At 37.8% G+C, this 18700-nt stretch overlaps 1 protein-coding gene across 15 annotated transcripts in view; it reads left to right on the forward strand.

The window, feature by feature from the left end:
• The window catches only part of LOC135220554 (zinc finger protein 385B-like), a 657479-nt gene that overhangs the window by 478813 nt on the left and 159966 nt on the right, over positions 1-18700 (forward strand). For 2 of the 15 annotated variants that reach the window (XM_064257768.1, XM_064257769.1), the window contains exon 1: positions 14753-14884. The exons of 10 other annotated variants lie outside the window; for them this stretch is intronic. Coding sequence is in view for 2 of the 5 variants with exons in the window: in XM_064257754.1 (XP_064113824.1) it covers positions 15073-15090 (18 nt within the window). In the remaining 3 variants the exon portion in view is untranslated. Of the gene's footprint in view, positions 1-14728; positions 14885-15057; positions 15091-18700 lie in introns of those variants that run through there. 3 more of the 15 variants (XM_064257754.1, XM_064257755.1, XM_064257770.1) reach the window with 2 other exon arrangements.

Raw genomic sequence — 18700 nt, forward strand, 5'->3', positions numbered from 1 at the left:
TCATATATATATATATATATATATATTATATATATATATATATATAATATATATATATATATATATATTATATATATATATCTATATACTATATATATATAGATATATAATATATATTATAATTATATTATACATATATGTGTGTCTGTGTGTGTGTGTGTATGTGTGTGTGTGTGTGTGTGTATGTATTAACCTCTTAACTTCTCGAATTCTTCACACTTTGGATACACTTGTCACTGCATGTAAAGCGTTAGATCCAAATGCAAGAAATAAGAAGTAATTCAAATGTCCGGTAGCGTGAATCAAACTCGCTATCGGAAATGAGAATTACTTCATATTTTTTGCATTTGGTTCTAAAGCTTTGCAATAGCATCAAGTGTATCAGAAAAGTGTGAAGAATTCGAGGAGTTAAGAGACTGTTGTGGCCATTACAATTACATACAAAATTGGCTAAAAGTAACCACTAGATTCTATATATAGTGTATATATATTATTTGTATATCAAAATGTAAGTGCATGTGTGTGTGTGTACGTGTATGTTCCAGCGCAACTCTGAAACGCATGAAGCAATTTCAGCCAAACTTAGTATACATATGACTTACTATCTGGGAAAGAATACTGTGGGGTAAGATATCAGCGGCACCAAAGGGTATGGGGGTGGGAAGGGGGTGACATGTAAAAAATAACCGAAAAACGACAGATATTGGTATCTGATCCATACTTTTGGAGGTCGCTGAGATGAATAGTGACACTTCCGATGCCCCTTTATGTTGTAAAAAAAAAGGGGGGGGGGGAGAACTCGGGGATTAGGCAAATGTGAATAAAATACCTCCAAATCAAATGTATTCCTTAGATACTGAACAAAAGGAAAAAAATGCATGGATCATTGAAACTTCCTTCATCAGTGGTATTCACTGGACACAAATAAAGAAAAGAAAAGCAAACCCAATGGAATCCCCCCTCCATTCATTACACACCAATCAAAGTTTTAAAACATTATCAAGTCTCTCCTTCTCCATCGAAAGTATTCATCATACACCATTCGTAGGAAAAAGTGTACATGTGAAAATACTTTCGTCGCTGTCTGATGAAAAAGAATGGGAACATTATTAAAAATTTCCTTTTTTCTTTTGTTCCTGTCAAAGGTAGCCTAGTCGTGCAGTAATAGAAAGAGGTAAAAAAGCTGACATTATTCCAAGTGCAGTGACTATCACTCATTCAGCAGAGGCGTAAGCCTAATTCCTGACATTTAATTCAACAATTCCGTGACGAGGCGGCTAGACAGAATGCGCTGGAATTCAAAACCACAAATAAATGTTGCCAAGCAACATTTACTCTCCATTTTTTATATTTAAAACTATTCATTAAAATTAGATTACAAATTGATGGGAATATAATGTTACATTTTTCAACAACCTGCAAGAAAAAAATCATAATTAAAAGACCAGCAATCCAGTTGCATAATGCACCTAGTCAACACTTCTCCCTATATCCCTGACTACTCCAACATCTCGTACTCCATTTTACTTGGCCGAGACTAGCGTCAATGATATTTCTAAAATTCACCTCACCAGCAAACAAAGCCTTAAAATGTATATGTTTAAAGAGCATTTTCTGCTCAGGATGACTTTCCTTATTTTCAAAAATATTTGCATAAACTCTTGTTGCACCCTGTGCATTATTATACTATAATAATCATATATATATATATATAAATATATATATATATTAATAATACACATATATGTAAATGGATGTACTATGTAAGTTTGTATGTGCCATATACACTTTGAAATGCATTGAGGAATTTCAACCAAACTTAGTATGCATATGACTTACCATCTGGAAAAGAATATTGCGGGGGTGTGTGGGAAGAGGATGAAATGTAGAAATAACCCAAAACAACAGATGATAGTGTTTAATCCATAGTTTTTGAGGTTGCTGAGATAAATAATGACATTCCTGATTTCCTTTAAGTCCAAAAATTCAGCCCCAATAGGGAGTGGGGTGAGATAGGGGTGGGAAGGGGGTGAAATGTAAAAATAACTGAAAATGACAGATATTATTGTTTAATCCATAGTTTTCAAGGTCGTTGAGATGAATAGTGACACTCCCAATGCCCTTTAAATCCAAGTTCAGCCCTGATAGGAAGGGTAGTGAAAATGGGAGGGAAGTGGAGACATAAAAATAAACGAAAATGACTGATAGTAGTGTCTATTTCATAGTTTGTGAGGTTGCTGAGATGAATAGTGACAATCCCAATGCCCTTTAAGTCCAAGTTCAGCCCTGATAGGAAGGGTTGAGATGGCATGGGAAGGAGGTGACATAAAAATAACTAAAATTGACAGATATCAGTGCCTAATCCATAGTTTTTGAGGTCACTGAGATGACTAGTGACACTTCTGATGCTCTTGCAGTCCAAGTTTAGCCTCGATAGGAAGGGGGATGAGAAGAGGTGGGAAGGGGGTGACATGTAAAAATAACCTAAAACGACAGATAGTAGTGTCTAATTCATAGTTTTCGAGGTTGCTGAGATGAATAGTGACACTTCCAATACCATTTAAGTCCATGTTCAGGGTGAAAAATAGAATATCATATATATATATATATATATATATATATATATTATATATGTATATATATATATATATATATATATATATATATATATATATATATATATATACAGATGTATACCGAGATATTATATTCTTTTATATATTATATATAATATCTATATATATATATGATATTTACATATATATATCTCTGTATACATCCAGAGGAAGATTGACGAAAACACATCACAGGCTTTTATCCTTATTTTATAGCCAATGTTTCATAATTATCTACAGCAGTACATCCTCACAGCTATGTATAAGAAAAGATAAAAACAATTATAAGTACACTTAGATTCTTCCTGTGAATATATTACCTGGAGTGTTTTCTTGTGCCCCCTATCACTATGTATATATATGTGTGTGTATGTGTATTTCTGTTTTTCTGTTGACAATGAGCGTAATCTCTGCCAATAAATCCATATATTATTTTAGCCTGATTCCGTGCTACCATAAGCATACATTATTATATTAGCCCAAAGTTACAGAAATTTATGCTTATTGAGCCGCTGACTGAATCGAAGGGACGATTTGTCATGAGCGATATGAGCTTCATTTTCACAGTCACGATACGATCGTGAATAATATAGATTATCGTGAATATTCATATTCATTATCAATATCGCCCGTTTATTAAATAACCATAACCTTACCCTTTATTTATCGGAATGAGGGTTAATTATTATCATCCTAATAACTATTAAAAATGAATGTTAATTCGTCACAATAGCGTTGAGAGATTATAAATATAATTGTTCGTCATGATTATAAAACAGTATGGGCATGGCAGATTTGAATATTAATCTTTATAGTGATCTTATGAATAGCCATCAGAATTGATATATAATCATAATCAGTTATAACAATTAACCAAGGTTAATCTTAAAATTTCATTCAGGAAAATATCCTGTATTGCTTCCGAGAGCAAATCAAACGAGAGAAATGCTTCCTATATCTGCTGAAAGGTTCGTTTAAATATTTTTTTAATTAACCGAGCCTCGTATTCAGAGCGCGTTAGTCCATGGTATACGGCCTTTATTTAATTTTGCAATGTATTTCTCGATTAAAATGCACCACCCTGGTTCTGTCACGGATACTTTTGCGTCGAGTTCATTATTAGCAATTATAATCCGTCCTTGAAAGACTGTCAGGTTATTGGAGTTACTTTATACCCGGGTAGAGTCAAGAAAATATATTTTGCTGATTATTTGGTTGAGTTCAGAGAAATTCAATTATGATCTTTCGATGACTTGTTAGTTATTTTACCGAAAACTTCGTCCAAGCTCTACGCATAATGAGTTAAGTTACTCACATGGCATGATCAATGTTCTGCCGACAACTTGACCAAAGTTTCTGGGATAATCTAATGAAAGGTCTTTCGAGAACTTGATCGTTCCTGCGCTGATAACGATGAAAGTTCTTCCAGTGACTTCATCAAATTTTTACCGATAAATTAATCAAAGTTTTGATGATAACTTGATCAGAGATCTCCTGAGGTGACCTAATGAGTTTCACCAACAAATTGGAGGTGAGTAGATTTCACTAACAATCAGAACGAAAGATGCCATTTGAGACCAGTCTTCATGGTACTGCAATGCCGTAAGCCTCTATGCCATTTATTAGAAAAAACTGCGAAACAGAATTACGCTGCTGTTCACAATTCCTGACGAGTACTACTCAGATAAACTCAGATAAACGAAAAGGCCGACGTGAGCCAGGTAACGACGTCGTGCAGTCCATTGCTTCTTAAGAGCAGTTTCACTGGACAGGTAAACGTAGCATCATCATGTTCCATCCTTATTTTGCCCTGTTGGGGATGAGCTTTTCATTTTCACCACATAAGGGCCCTCTGCTCTGTGAAGGTTTACAAAGCCGTCAAAACTATTTTCCACCTAGACTGAAGAATGCGTGCACATATCATTAATGGTAAGAGACCAAATGCCTCCTAAACGTTATAATTGACTTCTCAGTTCCGTTTTGCTTAGGTAACAGATTACAAGTTTTGCTTTATGACATTTTCTTCGTGAGGCTCGAAAGGCCAACTGGTCTGGCTGGCGAAAGCTAATATGCACTGACATCTATGCAGCTGTGACCTTCTTGACCGTTTTAATTAATAATAACAATAATAATAATCCAAGCAGTTCTTTCTTGTTTGTCCGGCCCGGTTGGGGGCGAGGTAGGAAGGGGATTGGGAGGGTAGGGGAGAGATGACACCTCCACCCTCCTCCTACAAAAACTGTTTGTCCGCTCCCAGGTGAGCGCGGGGTAGATAGGGGATCGGGAGGGTAGGGGAGACATGACGGGCAGCAGCGCCGGGTTCCAGTGCAGCATAGCGCATGCCATCACGCTCATAATATATAGAATGAAGTGTTCATCCTACAGAGATTTTTGTGGGTGTAACATGAACAGACTATGGGAATAAACTACTTTTAACTATCACAAATTCAGGAATAACAAACTACAGTAGGTACCGTAAAAACCTTGATCATCCAGAAGTAATTACAAGATCACTTGAGGATTCCACCATGTTTGATGGCATCCTTTTGATAGTAATCGTAATAAAAAATAATTGTAATACAAAAGCTCGGACACCCATTTGTCACTGGATTATTTAGAAAATATCACCGGATAACGAGAACTCTTTACAAAGAGCTTTTTATTGAATGATAATTCAATCAGTTCCAATGATTTAGTTCAATGATCTATCGCATATAATGATTGATTGGTCCGTGAAAAAAAATCCCACGAGGTTTATCACTGAATATTTTTTTACCTGATTATGTCTGCGCCTGTTTTACTCCATTTCTTATAAATATCTGTTATATTTTCCATTTTGCGTATTTATATTTTTATTCTTGTAAATTTTTATTGACGTTATATTTTCCAAATTTTGTCTCATCTTCGTTTTTTTCATATTCTAGTCTTCTTACTTTTCATGAAAATTAACTAGAAAATGTACCTGAGCATTTCCCCTTTTCAACAAAAACGATAGAAATAGAGCTTTATGTCTTATACCTCGTCTTTTAACCAGAAGCCTGTGTGCAGCTCACCTCTCACCTTTCCTTTGAAAAGCAAAATCAAATTTCATTCTCAGAGAGAGCAGCGCAACCATAATTTCTCACGGTGCTTAATGTCAGCAACAAAATGATAGAGGGCCTCACGCATTGCCACCTCCTACGTTCAACAAAGAAAATATCAGTTCACATACTTCCTTCTTAAGATCAAATCAAAGAAACATTTTTCACATTTCCTATGTGGGAAAAAAACAGGGCAGTAATACTTCTGTCCTGCTAATTCTGGATTGGATGTCCCCATCTCCCAAATACCGCGTCCTTTGACTCTGAGCCTCACATGTCTCTGGAAGCCTTCTTGTGCATAACATAGTGCTGTTTGAATCTCTCTAGGCCACAGGTTCAAACGTCGATTCTATGGAAGCGAATAATGTGCGTGGATTCCATCGGCTGTTCGTCCCGTGCCTGATTTTCATTGTCCAGGTTTCGTTGAGAGTTTTTGGATACGATGAAATCTCTAGACTTGCTGTTTAGATGATGAAAAATTACTGGGGAAATTAAATAGTGATTTTTAGGGATATGTAGAAATATAACTTGTTTGAGCCATTAAGTAAAGAACGCATCCGATTTTTTTTTCCTGATAGGTAAGATGGGTGAAAGAAGAGTGAGGGCAGTTAGCTAGCTAACAATGGTAGGGAATAGTTTAGAAAGTTAAGTATTAGTAAGAGTAATGTAAAGTATGAATGTCCATAGAATTTTAATAATATGCACTCCTCGTCAATAGTGATTATTATATATATATATATTAATATATATATATATATATATATATATATATATATATGTGTGTGTGTGTGTGTGTGTGTGTATGTGTGTGTGTGTGTGTGTGTGTATGTATATATACATATATATAATATATAGTATTGTAATAGATGTGTGCATATGTAGTACCGGGAATAACTTCTTAGGGTCACGAACGAATATGGTAATTCAGTTTTGTATTGCCCAATTGGAAAATGAAAATGGTATGTCTCAGAAAATGCCCAACAGTTTCGTCCTCCAGTGCCTCTTCTTGGAGCGTTTATAAGAGAAAAACAGCGCAGTAATACTTCCTTACTAAACGCTCCAAGAAGAGGTCCATTGGAGGGCGAAACTGTTGGGCCTTTTCTGAGACATACCATTTTCATTTTCCTATGTGGAATATAACTGAATATATGTGTATGTGTGCATAGTAAGTACCTATGTGTGTATGATCTATATCTCATTCTCTGCTAGCTTGACGCACAAACAGGCAAATGGTGATATAGAATTTCTGGTCTTTTATACTGAGAACGTTGCAAAAGGGCCAACCAAACAAATAATTTGGAAGTGACAAGACTTTTCAGATGAAAGTCTCTCTCTCTCTCTCTCTCTCTCTCTCTCTCTCTCTCTCTCTCTCTCTCTCTCTCTCCTAACCGGCTCAGTCGAGAGTGACAAAGAAGTTATTGTTTCATTTCTCTCTTTCAATTTTTTATCCTTTTTCCACCTCCCTGTACATGCAACCTTCTGTTCATCATCTCCAGCACTGTGGACATGAATATCTCTTCCTGCTTTAACACCTTTCCCCCACATCTCATCGTTCACTCCTCTCTTTCCTCGCTCCTTATATTCCTCCAGTATCCTCCTGAGTGGCCTCCCCAATGGCCCTTCTCTCCAACCCCAGACCGCCTCCTTGTTCTCTTCTCGGCCACCAAATTCCCTGTTACGTGATAAGGGCAATCTTGCGGTGTCGGGCAATTCTAGATTCACCTCTCTCTCTCTCTCTCTCTCTCTCTCTCTCTCTCTCTCTCTCTCTCCTTCTTAAGCAAAATGCATCGACTCCCGCGCTGGCTGAGCCATTCGGGAAAGAGAATTTGTTCATTAACGTTTGCTTTCGTCCCCTAAAAAGAGTTTTCTAGTCTCCCCGCATGTCTTTATAAGTATGTGTGTTGAATAGTCTGGTTATTACCCCTTCCAGGGTAATTATTTGATTTCAGTTGTCGGTATGCCATTTTTTTTCTAACGCCAACACCATGCTCCAGAAAACCAATGATTTGATTTGGATCCGTGAATTTTCATCGTTTCGTATATTGTTATTGTTCCTAATATGTCATCAAAGAAATGAATACTTGATACTTATATGCTAATTCACTAAATAGATAACTCTATACCACTTCAGTGTACATTGCAAACGAATGCAAATTTTAACAATATGATTTGTTCTTGTTTTATTACACTGTAGCTATTGCCTAAGCTATAGCTAAATATTATGCATTATTGAACTTATGACGTGAATACCTCTCTCTCTCTCTCTCTCTCTCTCTCTCTCGTCTCTCTCTCTCTCTCTCTACCTCTCTCTCTCGTTCTCTCTCTCTCTCTCTCTCTCTCTCTCTCTCTATATATCTATATATATATATATATATATATATATATATATATATATATATATATATATATATTATGTGTCGCTAAATAGCGCGTGACATTGTACCTCGAAAATGAGTTGAAATAACACGAGAGCGCTCGGTACTCCTTTTATTTTTCCTGTGGCCTTGGGCTAAGTGTATACACACACACACACACACACACACACACACAGATAGTATATATATATATATATATATATATATATATATATATATATATATATATATACATATATATATATGTTTGTGTGTGTGTGTGTGTGTATGTGTACGTGTGTGTTTATGTATATCTTTTTTATTCGTCATGAATTAAACAGACCTGTATTGGCGCAAACAAAGTATATGCTCTTCTATGCTGTCATATGCATAAAGAAGTAAAAATTAATCATGAAAAAATGAACAGATAGTGACCATACTTTTCATTCTTACAGTGCATTGCTGCATTCAACGATGAGATTATAGGACAGAAATATTCACGCCTTATGACCACTGTGCGAAGTTTTTACACGTCATCATCACCATGGCGTAGTTTATTGTTGTTGTCCTCGTAATTATACTTTCCTGTACTTAATCAATTTTTTTATCAGATCTGCGTGAAAGGTGTTGAGGAGACCCCCTGGTAGCCCCATTAAGTGAACAAGTGATTATGACCCTGGCCGACTTTTACGGTCAATAGGTCGCAAGAGGGATTAGAACCTGGTGACGACGGATATCTCACTAAACATAGAAATTTCAAACAGAATTTAAATACTCGTTCTTTCGCAGTTCTACGGGATTTTCACTCAATATCGCAAAAGCCTCTTTGGTTCGAGGAAACCGGAACATTCCGGTCTTTGTTTGACAGCTACTCATTGTCACAGAAAATTAGACAGAAATCTATTATTATTATTATTATTATTATTATTATTATTATTATTATTATTATTATTATTATTTTATTATTATTATTATTATTATTATTATTATTATTTTATTATTATTATTATTATTATTATTCAAAAATAGCAAGCACATGAAACAAGCATAGATGCCCACTAATTGCAAAACAAGTTTCCGCAGAAAAATTATTATAGAATTATTATTACATGTATATGAAAAACCAAAACCAAATCCAAAATGATAGTCAATATAAAAACATGTTGGATGAGTTAGATATACATATAGTACAATAGTATGAGTTGGCAAGACAAAAAGTAAATTAATGGAGCTTGTTTTGTCTCTAGAAGTTTGAAGCATCGAACTCGGTAATGCTGTCCGGAGAACCGTGGTAGGTATTCTTATGCAGCGAAGAGCACAAAAGAGTTCTGCCAAATGGAGGTAAGACTCCAGTATATGGTACCTCGACAGAATGTGGACGAAGACGTCCTCCTGGGCAGGGCCCAAGCATGGGGTTGGGGTGGTGGGGAAGGGTGCCACTTTCCCGGGGCCCTGGCAGTTCGGGGCTGCCTGTGATAGCAGTTTGTTTATTCTAACTTATCTTTTTAGAGAATAAACAGAATCAAAGGATGAAGGATGGATGCTCAAGGGGCCTATGCTCCCCTGACGATTAAATTAATTGAACAGGATGGCGGAAACCACACAGACAAAGTCATGATCTTGTATCAGTATAGTATGCCAAAATCAGCAACGTATCCATTACAGAAAGATTGGTAAACATCAGTGGAGTGAGACGTTACAAACTAGTACCGGGGCCTGAAAATGTGATCCTTAGACCATGCTTCTGGGCGGGAAGCACCCACTGGGGTAACTAACGTTAGTGGCGGGGGCTGGGGGGGGGGGGGGGGGGGGGGGGGACTGAAGGTGCAGCCCCATTCCCATGTAAAAAAGAAATAAATGGCGAAATTAAACGCCGGAGGAGAAAAGACGAGCGAGCGCGACCCAAGAAGAGAAAGAAATCAGTGTTGCCGTTGTCAAAAATCGCTTACTGTCCAACAGCAGAGTCCATAAGTCGCCGTTCCCTGTTCCGATCAGACGAAATGTGCTAGAAAATCTAGAATTGTGCCAGACCAGACCTTCTCAAAAGATGCCAGAGTGCTGTCCTCCAGGCCAGTGCCGCTCGAGGTGGACCGCCCCCTCCTTAGTTACGTCACTGGAAGCACCCACCAGGTCCTCAGTGTTGGCACAAAACGCGCGAACTCTAGCTCTTTATTTACTTAAATTGTGGAAGACTGACCAGACTGCATATCTTCCAGTGATGACGTAAATATGAGCTGGCATTTGTGAAAAGAAACTGACCACTTCGAGCAGTCTTGGCAAAGATCACGGAGGCTGGTTGACGCCCATGTAAGAGAACATGCAGTAATGATGGAACAAGCGAAGAGAAACCTGTGGCATACATACAGAAACCATACGAGCAATAACTAGTTTCCATTTCCTGCAGCATCAAATTATATATAGGGTACTGCTAAGACACAAAGCATGAAGCCGAAGGTAAGCCAAGTATCGCAAGATTTTATGACAGGATCAGGTTAATTCATATGGAATTAACTACTTCTGCACTGAAATTAATTATTTATGATTTAAAAATGTTATTCCGCGTCAGTTTTCTTCTTCTGGAAGCTTGTGTATCCATCAGCTACCTATTTTCTATCTGAAATTGGAGAATATATCTCCGTATAGTTCAGGGCTATACTGACACAGGGCATTTTTATCCATTCTCTTGGATATACTATTATTATTCTGATATGGGGAGTAAGTGCTCAGTAGATGTGTTTGCTAGAACTGCACGGAGGCAACCACTGCACGTTCTCCAAGAGAACGTTGATTTCCTCAATGCCTGGCGGGAGAGTCATCTGCTGACTATCTTTAATCTGAACCTTAATGAGCAATAAAGACTGAAAGGGAAGTCACGAATTGCGACATTAGGCTCTCTCTATAAAAAAAATTATAAAGTTTTCTCACTCTCCCAGTTCTGGGTGCGCCAATTCTATGGTGCCGTAACTATAAGAATCTTCTTTGTTAAAAATAGCAGGAGTATTACCTAATATAGCTATTTCTAAAATAGAATGAAGAAATACTATGTATTATTAGTTTCATCACATTATGATCAGTACAAACAGAAAGGTATCTGTCAAGTGCATTTCAACAAATAATTGTCCTCTCGGCGAATCGCTACGTCTGAAAACAGTCTGCATACCAGGACCCTCTCAGACAGGTCACACGGACAGAGACCCGATTTACGCTAACCTCTGCTCAGTGACCACAGCTGGAGCTGATCCACAACTCGCCTGTCTGCTCCCTCGCCATAACTCAAACACACACACACACACACACTAATACATAGTATTGCATTATAGTTTAATTACGTTGAGGCTTAAGGAGAGTTGAAATTGCATCCTTTAATGTTCATTGTCGCTTAGGAGTGTCGATTCCAAGGAGTCTGGACTTCACGTCATGTTTGTAGTCAGTGCAAGCAAAATGCACAGAGCATACCACTGCATTATCAGCGTTTATGTTTTCAGTGCAACAACAACACTAAACCCATCGTTGCTTAAGTTCTTTTGCCCTTGGAAAACGGAAGTATCTTATGTAGAAAAAGATCACAATGAAAAGGTGTACATACGAGGATGGCTTGGGTTAGACTGGTGTACAGGACTGCATGTACGAGTGCAGTTGACGTCATCACTCACTCGCGCCTTGTGCTCTACCTGCGTGCCGTCTGACCTGTCTGAGTGGGTCCTGCTACATATAGGCGATGTAGCATAAAATGCAAAAACGAAGATTCGAAGGATTCACTTTTCATCATTTTCATCATCTCCATCAATGTCGTGTGGTGTAAAGGGCCTCTGTGAAATTCCTACGCCCATATCTTTCCTGTGCTTCCTTTTCACAAGTCTCCAGCCTCTTAGTTCATATTTCTCATCTAGATAGGTCTGTGTCTTTCAGCTCTTCTGGTGCCCGTAGGAGCTCAGGTGAAGCTGGTACGTACCTAGTATTCTCCCCTGTGTGGGCCAGGCCGAATATGTTCAAATCATCTCCACACACCCTTCCCCCCCCCCCCCCCCCCCACCCCCCCCCCCCCCCCCCCCCCGCCCCCAACCTCGCCACAACCTTTATCACTGTCTCATCTGCCATTGTGCTTCCGTGATTTGCCCCATGGTATCATTTCCCCCATCTGACTCCTAGCGTTCGTCTTAAATATCTTTTGCTCAAATGAACGAAACCTTTCCGATATGGCTTCAATTCATGACATGATTTATGTCCGTAAGCAATATAGATCGTACAGAACGATTGTGTAATCTTGCTTTCATACACAAATTCAGCATGTTTCTTTTCCTAATTTTTTTCAGCCTAGTCATTGATTGATTTGTCTATTTCAGTGTTTTATCAAATCCTAACTCAGGAGAACCAGTATTCATATTATTGTTCCTAATATCCGAAAGACACGGCCTCATTAGTCCTTTCTCCAGCTAGAGATATTTTATCAATTTCTGCATACATTGACCCCATTATTTCTTTTGTTCTTGATTTATCCCATATACCGTCTCTCTGGATATATGGTGCATTATAAATTTGGTTGTGTGCTGATCAAAATATCACCGCCAATATATTCTATGAAAACATCACCGCCATGATATTCAATGAAAACAACATCGCTAGGATATTCTATGAAAACAGCACTGCCACGATATTTTATGAAAACAGCACTACCAGGATATTCTATGAAACGGCACTGCCACGATATTTTATGAAACGGCACTGCCAGGATATTCAATAAAAAAACACCAGCATTGCCAGGATATTCTATTAAAAAAGCACTATTCTATGAAAACAGCACTGCCAGGATATTCTATGAAAAAAGCAATGCCAGGATATTCTATGTAAAAAGCACTGCCAGGATATTCTATGAAAACAGCACTGCCAGGATGTTCTATGAAAACAGCACTGCCAAGATCTTCTGTGAAAACAGCACTGCTAGGATATTCTACGGCCATTCCATTGAGGAGTGAGAGATGTGAATTTCTGATGATGGAACTTCACTCTCGGCGTGGTTCGGAAGTCACGTAAAGCCGTTGGTCCCGTTGCTGAATAACCACTGGTTCCTTGCAACGTAAAAACACCATAGAAACAAAACAGCAGTGCCTGGATGTTCTATGAAAACAGCACTGCCAGGATATTCTAAATCCGTCATGTTTCTTTCGTTGTTCCAATCTCAATTAATTAACCCTCTCCTCCATCGCCGACCACTTTTTTCCATTATAGTCCAAGACACTGGCTTACTGTGAAAGCGCATGGCAGTCCCTTTAGAACCCTCTATTTCATGCAGTTTCACTTGACATGACTGTAACAAGCTTGCCGTACCAAACAAGAACTTTACATTGCAGAATAAATGCATTCCGATTGGAAATGATTGTACAAGAACAGCTACATTGTAGAGATACAGCCTTTTAGTAAATTAAAATATTAAACTATATTAAAGCTTGCATCTGGTGCCGTAAAATTATCTTCGGGATTCTTCTGCTGCCAAGTCTTGATACTATACGCGACCTGATGAATAATCACTTGTATACCTCCGCCAACAGAACTCGTGATGCTTTCGCCCATGTATATGTGTGTATTTGTGTTTAAGCGTACGATTATACACGTCTTAACAAAACATCTAGAAAACGACAACCATTCGTGTTGACAGTATTTATGTACTCGGGGATTCCCTCTGGTGATTAATTTACGGATTAAGTAGCTTCATCGCTTAACTGAGAAGACTGGACTTGTTTCTAGTCCATTTTCACGTTCCTAGCCATAACTAGTTATAGCTAGGAACTAGCTATTGCCAGTTATTTCATCAATACTAGGTTCAAATGATACTAATTCCGATAGATATTAGGCGATCGTTGTTTCTTTTCTAAGCATGCAGGTTAAAATTACTAGAAATATTGCTTGCAGTTTTCATTCCATAATTTGGTGTATTTATGATATTCCTTTCAAACACAACACACACACACACACACACACACACACACACAAAAACATTATAATATATATATATATATTATATATATATATATATTTATTATATATATATATATATATATATAATATATATATATTTATCTATATATATATATATATATGATATATGTAATTTATTATATATTATTATATGTGTGTGTATGTATGTGTGTAGTATCTAAAATTACACACATGCATAAACATATAAAACAGTTCTGGTTTTTATAAATTTCTAAGCTTATTTCTGTATCTCTTAGGCTATAGAGACAGTAATTTCAGTTATAAAATCTCCCTAAAATACAATTTATTTCGAATCACTTTCTAAATTTGTTACTGCGCAAAATAAATGAATAACATTTTCAGCATTCGAGGAGTTCTCCACCTACTAGTTTATGAATATTATCTTTGTAATAAATTACAATTGCAGAGTTTCATATGATCATTTTAAGGGCAAAATCTAAGTGTTCGAGCCGTAAGCATACCTGGAAAATCCCATTAAAGTATGATAGATCCAAATCACTGACTCAAGTATCCTAGTTGCAACTGTTGTGATTATGCATGAAATTTTGTATATTTTAATAGTGATTATAAGTGTAAATTCTAAATTAATATGGCGTCTTATTCAGCTCATTAACGTACTGTACTGACATTTATACACAACGTTTTCGGGGAAGCTTCCCAACACATGAGTTTCCCTTGAAAGAGCTAAAAGCAGCGTTTTCTATGACGAGAGCTCAATGGCGGCCTGGTGAGAGAGAAAAGCGAAATACGGATCTAACCGACCTATAAGTTGCCCCAAGACAGAATTTGTGTTTGGGCTTCGCCGCTTCCCCTCTTTTCCCGAATTTTGTTTGATATCTATGTAAGTACGCCGCACTTTGCACTTTTGTAGGCCCAGTCGGAATGTCTTGCGTGGCAAGGACCTGTGCGTAAGTACGAAAATGCCTCGTTTCGAAGGGAAAGGTTGCAGGAATGCGGCTCTAAAGCGGCATCTCCAATGGAGGCCGAAGAGACTTTGAGATGCTCCTTCGCTCGTGTCGCCTCCCACAAATGCACCCCTTGGCCCTGGTTTGTCTTGTCCTTTAGTGAAAGCTGAATGCAACTCCTTGCGTCGTTGTTCTGGTCGAGAACTCTCTCTTGTTTGTTGTGGAGGACGTAGGGTTCTGGTGGGTGGGGTGGTGGCGTAGGCCTTGCCATGGACGCATTTTAAAGCTCTGCTACACCTCCCATGGCAAGTGAGGCCTCGCCCTTCTTTTAGTTCATGACAGCTGTTACACACACGCAAAATTTCTAGTCTATTTTATAAAGACTGTCAAGATTGCCATACGTAGTCACCATAGGCTAGGGAAATAGCTACTAGGCATAGCTACTTAGGTACTACCTAGGTAGTAGGTATGGTTGAACCAAGGGGAACCCTCTTGGATGGGCATACCTAACCTACAAAATGTAGGGGGACGGGGGTATGGATGTTAGGCTTGAGCAGTTCTGTTATGGCTTAGCTATAGGGGGAAAAACCAGCGACTACCAACCCTTATCACGGTGGACAGGTCTTATTCACTCGATATTTAAATGGTGAAACAAGAATACAATTACAACTCCAAGCATACCATTCAAAAGATTGAAGTTTCGTCAACATAATGTGATATATGAAGGCCCCATACGAACTAAAATAAGCATGTGACGCTCTTTGTAAAATATGTTTTCAAGGCAGTTTTGAAATCCAATATGGCGGCTACCGTGGGATGTACAGGTTCTGATCAGTGACGAAAATCATCTTTCCCAGCCTTCCCAGCAATCATTTGAACAATGTTAGCGTATGTATGTAACGTTTATTGATCTTACTCAAGATTGCAGTTGTAATCAGCACAATAAAACAACATTTTGTTGCCTATATTACTGAAAGTATGAAACTTTTTATTCCCGGGGTCATGGTTTGAACTGAATTCATTCTTACCTTGTAATCGGTGGTTTTTATCCTTACTGCCATCACAACTGAAACTCCGCAGTGCTTATTTGATTGTTATTATACACATTTTGGTCTCAATTTACTCCACATTGCACTTAAAACAAGTTGCTGTTCCTGGTTCCTAAGCGCGCGCGCCACAAACACAGTTACGAACAGCAGACGACGAAACTGCAAAGTTTTATTCCCTAAATTGTTTACTTTACTCGTTATTTAGTTCGAATTTACTTTATTTAAAAAATTTAATTTAATCCATGTATATTATCCCTTTTTTGCGACCAAATTACCCCGAAAAATTACAGATATTTCTAAATTTTTTTTTTTTTTTGCATTTTTGTTTTTGTTTTTGCTAGCACTTTTCATTGATTTCAGTCTATATTAGTATTTTGAATTTCTTTAATAACTGTATGCCAGAAATAAATGTAACCTTTAATGATTGCATGCTAAGAATGGCAAAATCATCGTTGCCACATTAGTGGAGGCTTCACACATACGCCGATTCATTATTATAAACTGTTTCCATGAATTTTAGTTGTCATAGTAATGCAATAATGATAAAATTGCTTTAATATTTATGTATAGTATATACTTCCAATACATAGCCTAATTTCACCAATTTCAACGTTTTGTGTGTAGTCTTATACCCAGTTTGGAGGGTCAACACATACCGATTGGCAACAGAGAGAGAGAGAGAGAGAAAGGAAGGCGAAGGAACGAGGAAGGAAAGGGGTGGCAGTGGGGGGGGGGGGGGGGGGGCAGGGGGTGGAGCTTTTTACGGGTGTTCGTATCCATTTCTGGATAATGGAGTTTTTGTCTCTTGGTACAAGGTCAAGTGTCGTTATTCTTTACGATTAGTGATTTACGATACCCTTATAAATTACGGTACTGGGTGTAATGCATTATAGTAAAATCTCGTTCTGATACGAGTGTTCGTTACAGAAATAGGTATTGCCCAAAAACGTGCTTGCACTGTCTCTGAAACCCATAGTAGGTATGCTGCTTAGTTGTCAATCAAGTTTTTTGTAATCAAGTATTTTTTACAAGCTAGCTATTGAATAAATTTGTATTTTTCTCAATCAAAACATATGCCCCTCAATGCTAACTTTCCTCTTTTAACGACTTTCTGGTCATTGCAAATTCGGCCCCGTAATTTCTTATGGTGCGAAAACAGAGGGCCAGGGACCGAAAACGATTGCGTCACACTATGGCGATAATCCGGCAGTAAAACATCTTCATATATCCAAAAAGTAAATAATAAAGATATATGTATGCGCATTGCGATTATACCAATTACATGAAGAGCTGATAATCTGCATGAATAACTGGTAAACTGTTCTGCAAGAAAGTTGAGTAAAGCAATTATTTACAATAGGTATGGAAGTCAAGATGTTGTGACGTCATAATACAGCACTTAAAAGAACGTTCTAATTCCAAAAAAATAATTACTTAAATTTGAGTCAGAATCGCGTTACTTTTTCAGTAACGAATATTTTCAAATTAATCATCATAAATATGTAAAATATTGATGTTTTACTATTTATTTTAAAAATTATCGAAGTGCACTCTTCGTTGTCGTCTTCTACCAAAACAGTTGTTTACTCGGTGAGGGAAAGTTTTCCGATTGTTGTGATGAAAGTGCCCCAGCGTCTGTGGGTACATGTGGTGTGCGGATTTATCACAGGAAATGGTTAGTTTATTGACACAAGCGACTCCGTAAACATCGAGATGGCGTCAATCTTCTAAATATTTCGAGTTGTAAGCAAAAATGTTGAACGCGTTTTGGTGAGATTTGCACTATGTTTGACACCCTTTTCACTACCCTCTATTTAAATCTTAAAATTTGGCCTTAATTTCTAACTTTGGAGAAAATACTTACTTCGAAAGGAGAGTAGAGGGCTTTAGCTCCGATTCTCGCCAACAACAAGTCGCGACTGATGCCCATCTCCGATGTCAGGACGCGTTATAATGTACTTTTTTGGGGATTGTTCACGCTGATCGTACATGGTCCACTCTGTACCCTGCGGTTTTTTACCCTAGGTCAATTTGGGGCACGTTGAGAATGAGGGAAAACTTTTACAGGGGTTAGATGGCCTGATTCCTACCAATCCTCCACCAGAACAGGTTACTAGCTACCATTTTGGGGAGTCCAGGTCAGGGCACATTGCTCTAAGTTAGGTTAGGGTTGATTTTATATACTAAGTATTCCGCGGCGAGCTAAACTATGACAATTGACGTTTTCATAAGGGGAAACACCATAGTAGATCCATCATCATCGCGTGAATCAGCCTTATTCACTCGATATTTAATTGGTGAAACAAGAATACAATTGCGTACATCTTTAAGCATACCATTCAAAAGCACCATACGAACTAAAATAAGCATGTGAGGTCTTCGTAAAATAAGTTTTCAAGGTAGTTTTTAAATCCAACATGGCGTCCACCGACTGAGGTGCCAATTGTAACCGCAAAGGATCCAACATCTTTCCCAGCCTTCCCAGCACTCATTTGAACAATGTTAGCGTATATTTGTAAAGTTTATTGATCTTACTCAAGATTGCATTTGTAATCAGCACAATAAAACAATAGTTTGTTGCCTATATTAGTGAAAGTATGAAACTTCTTATTCCCTGGGTCATGGTTTGAACTGAAATTCCTTTTTACCTTGTAATCGGTGGTTTTATCCTCACTGCCATCACAACTGAAACTCCACAGTGCT

Source organism: Macrobrachium nipponense, chromosome 2 (genome assembly GCF_015104395.2).
Source record: "Macrobrachium nipponense isolate FS-2020 chromosome 2, ASM1510439v2, whole genome shotgun sequence".
NCBI classification, from domain to species: Eukaryota; Metazoa; Arthropoda; class Malacostraca; order Decapoda; family Palaemonidae; genus Macrobrachium; species Macrobrachium nipponense.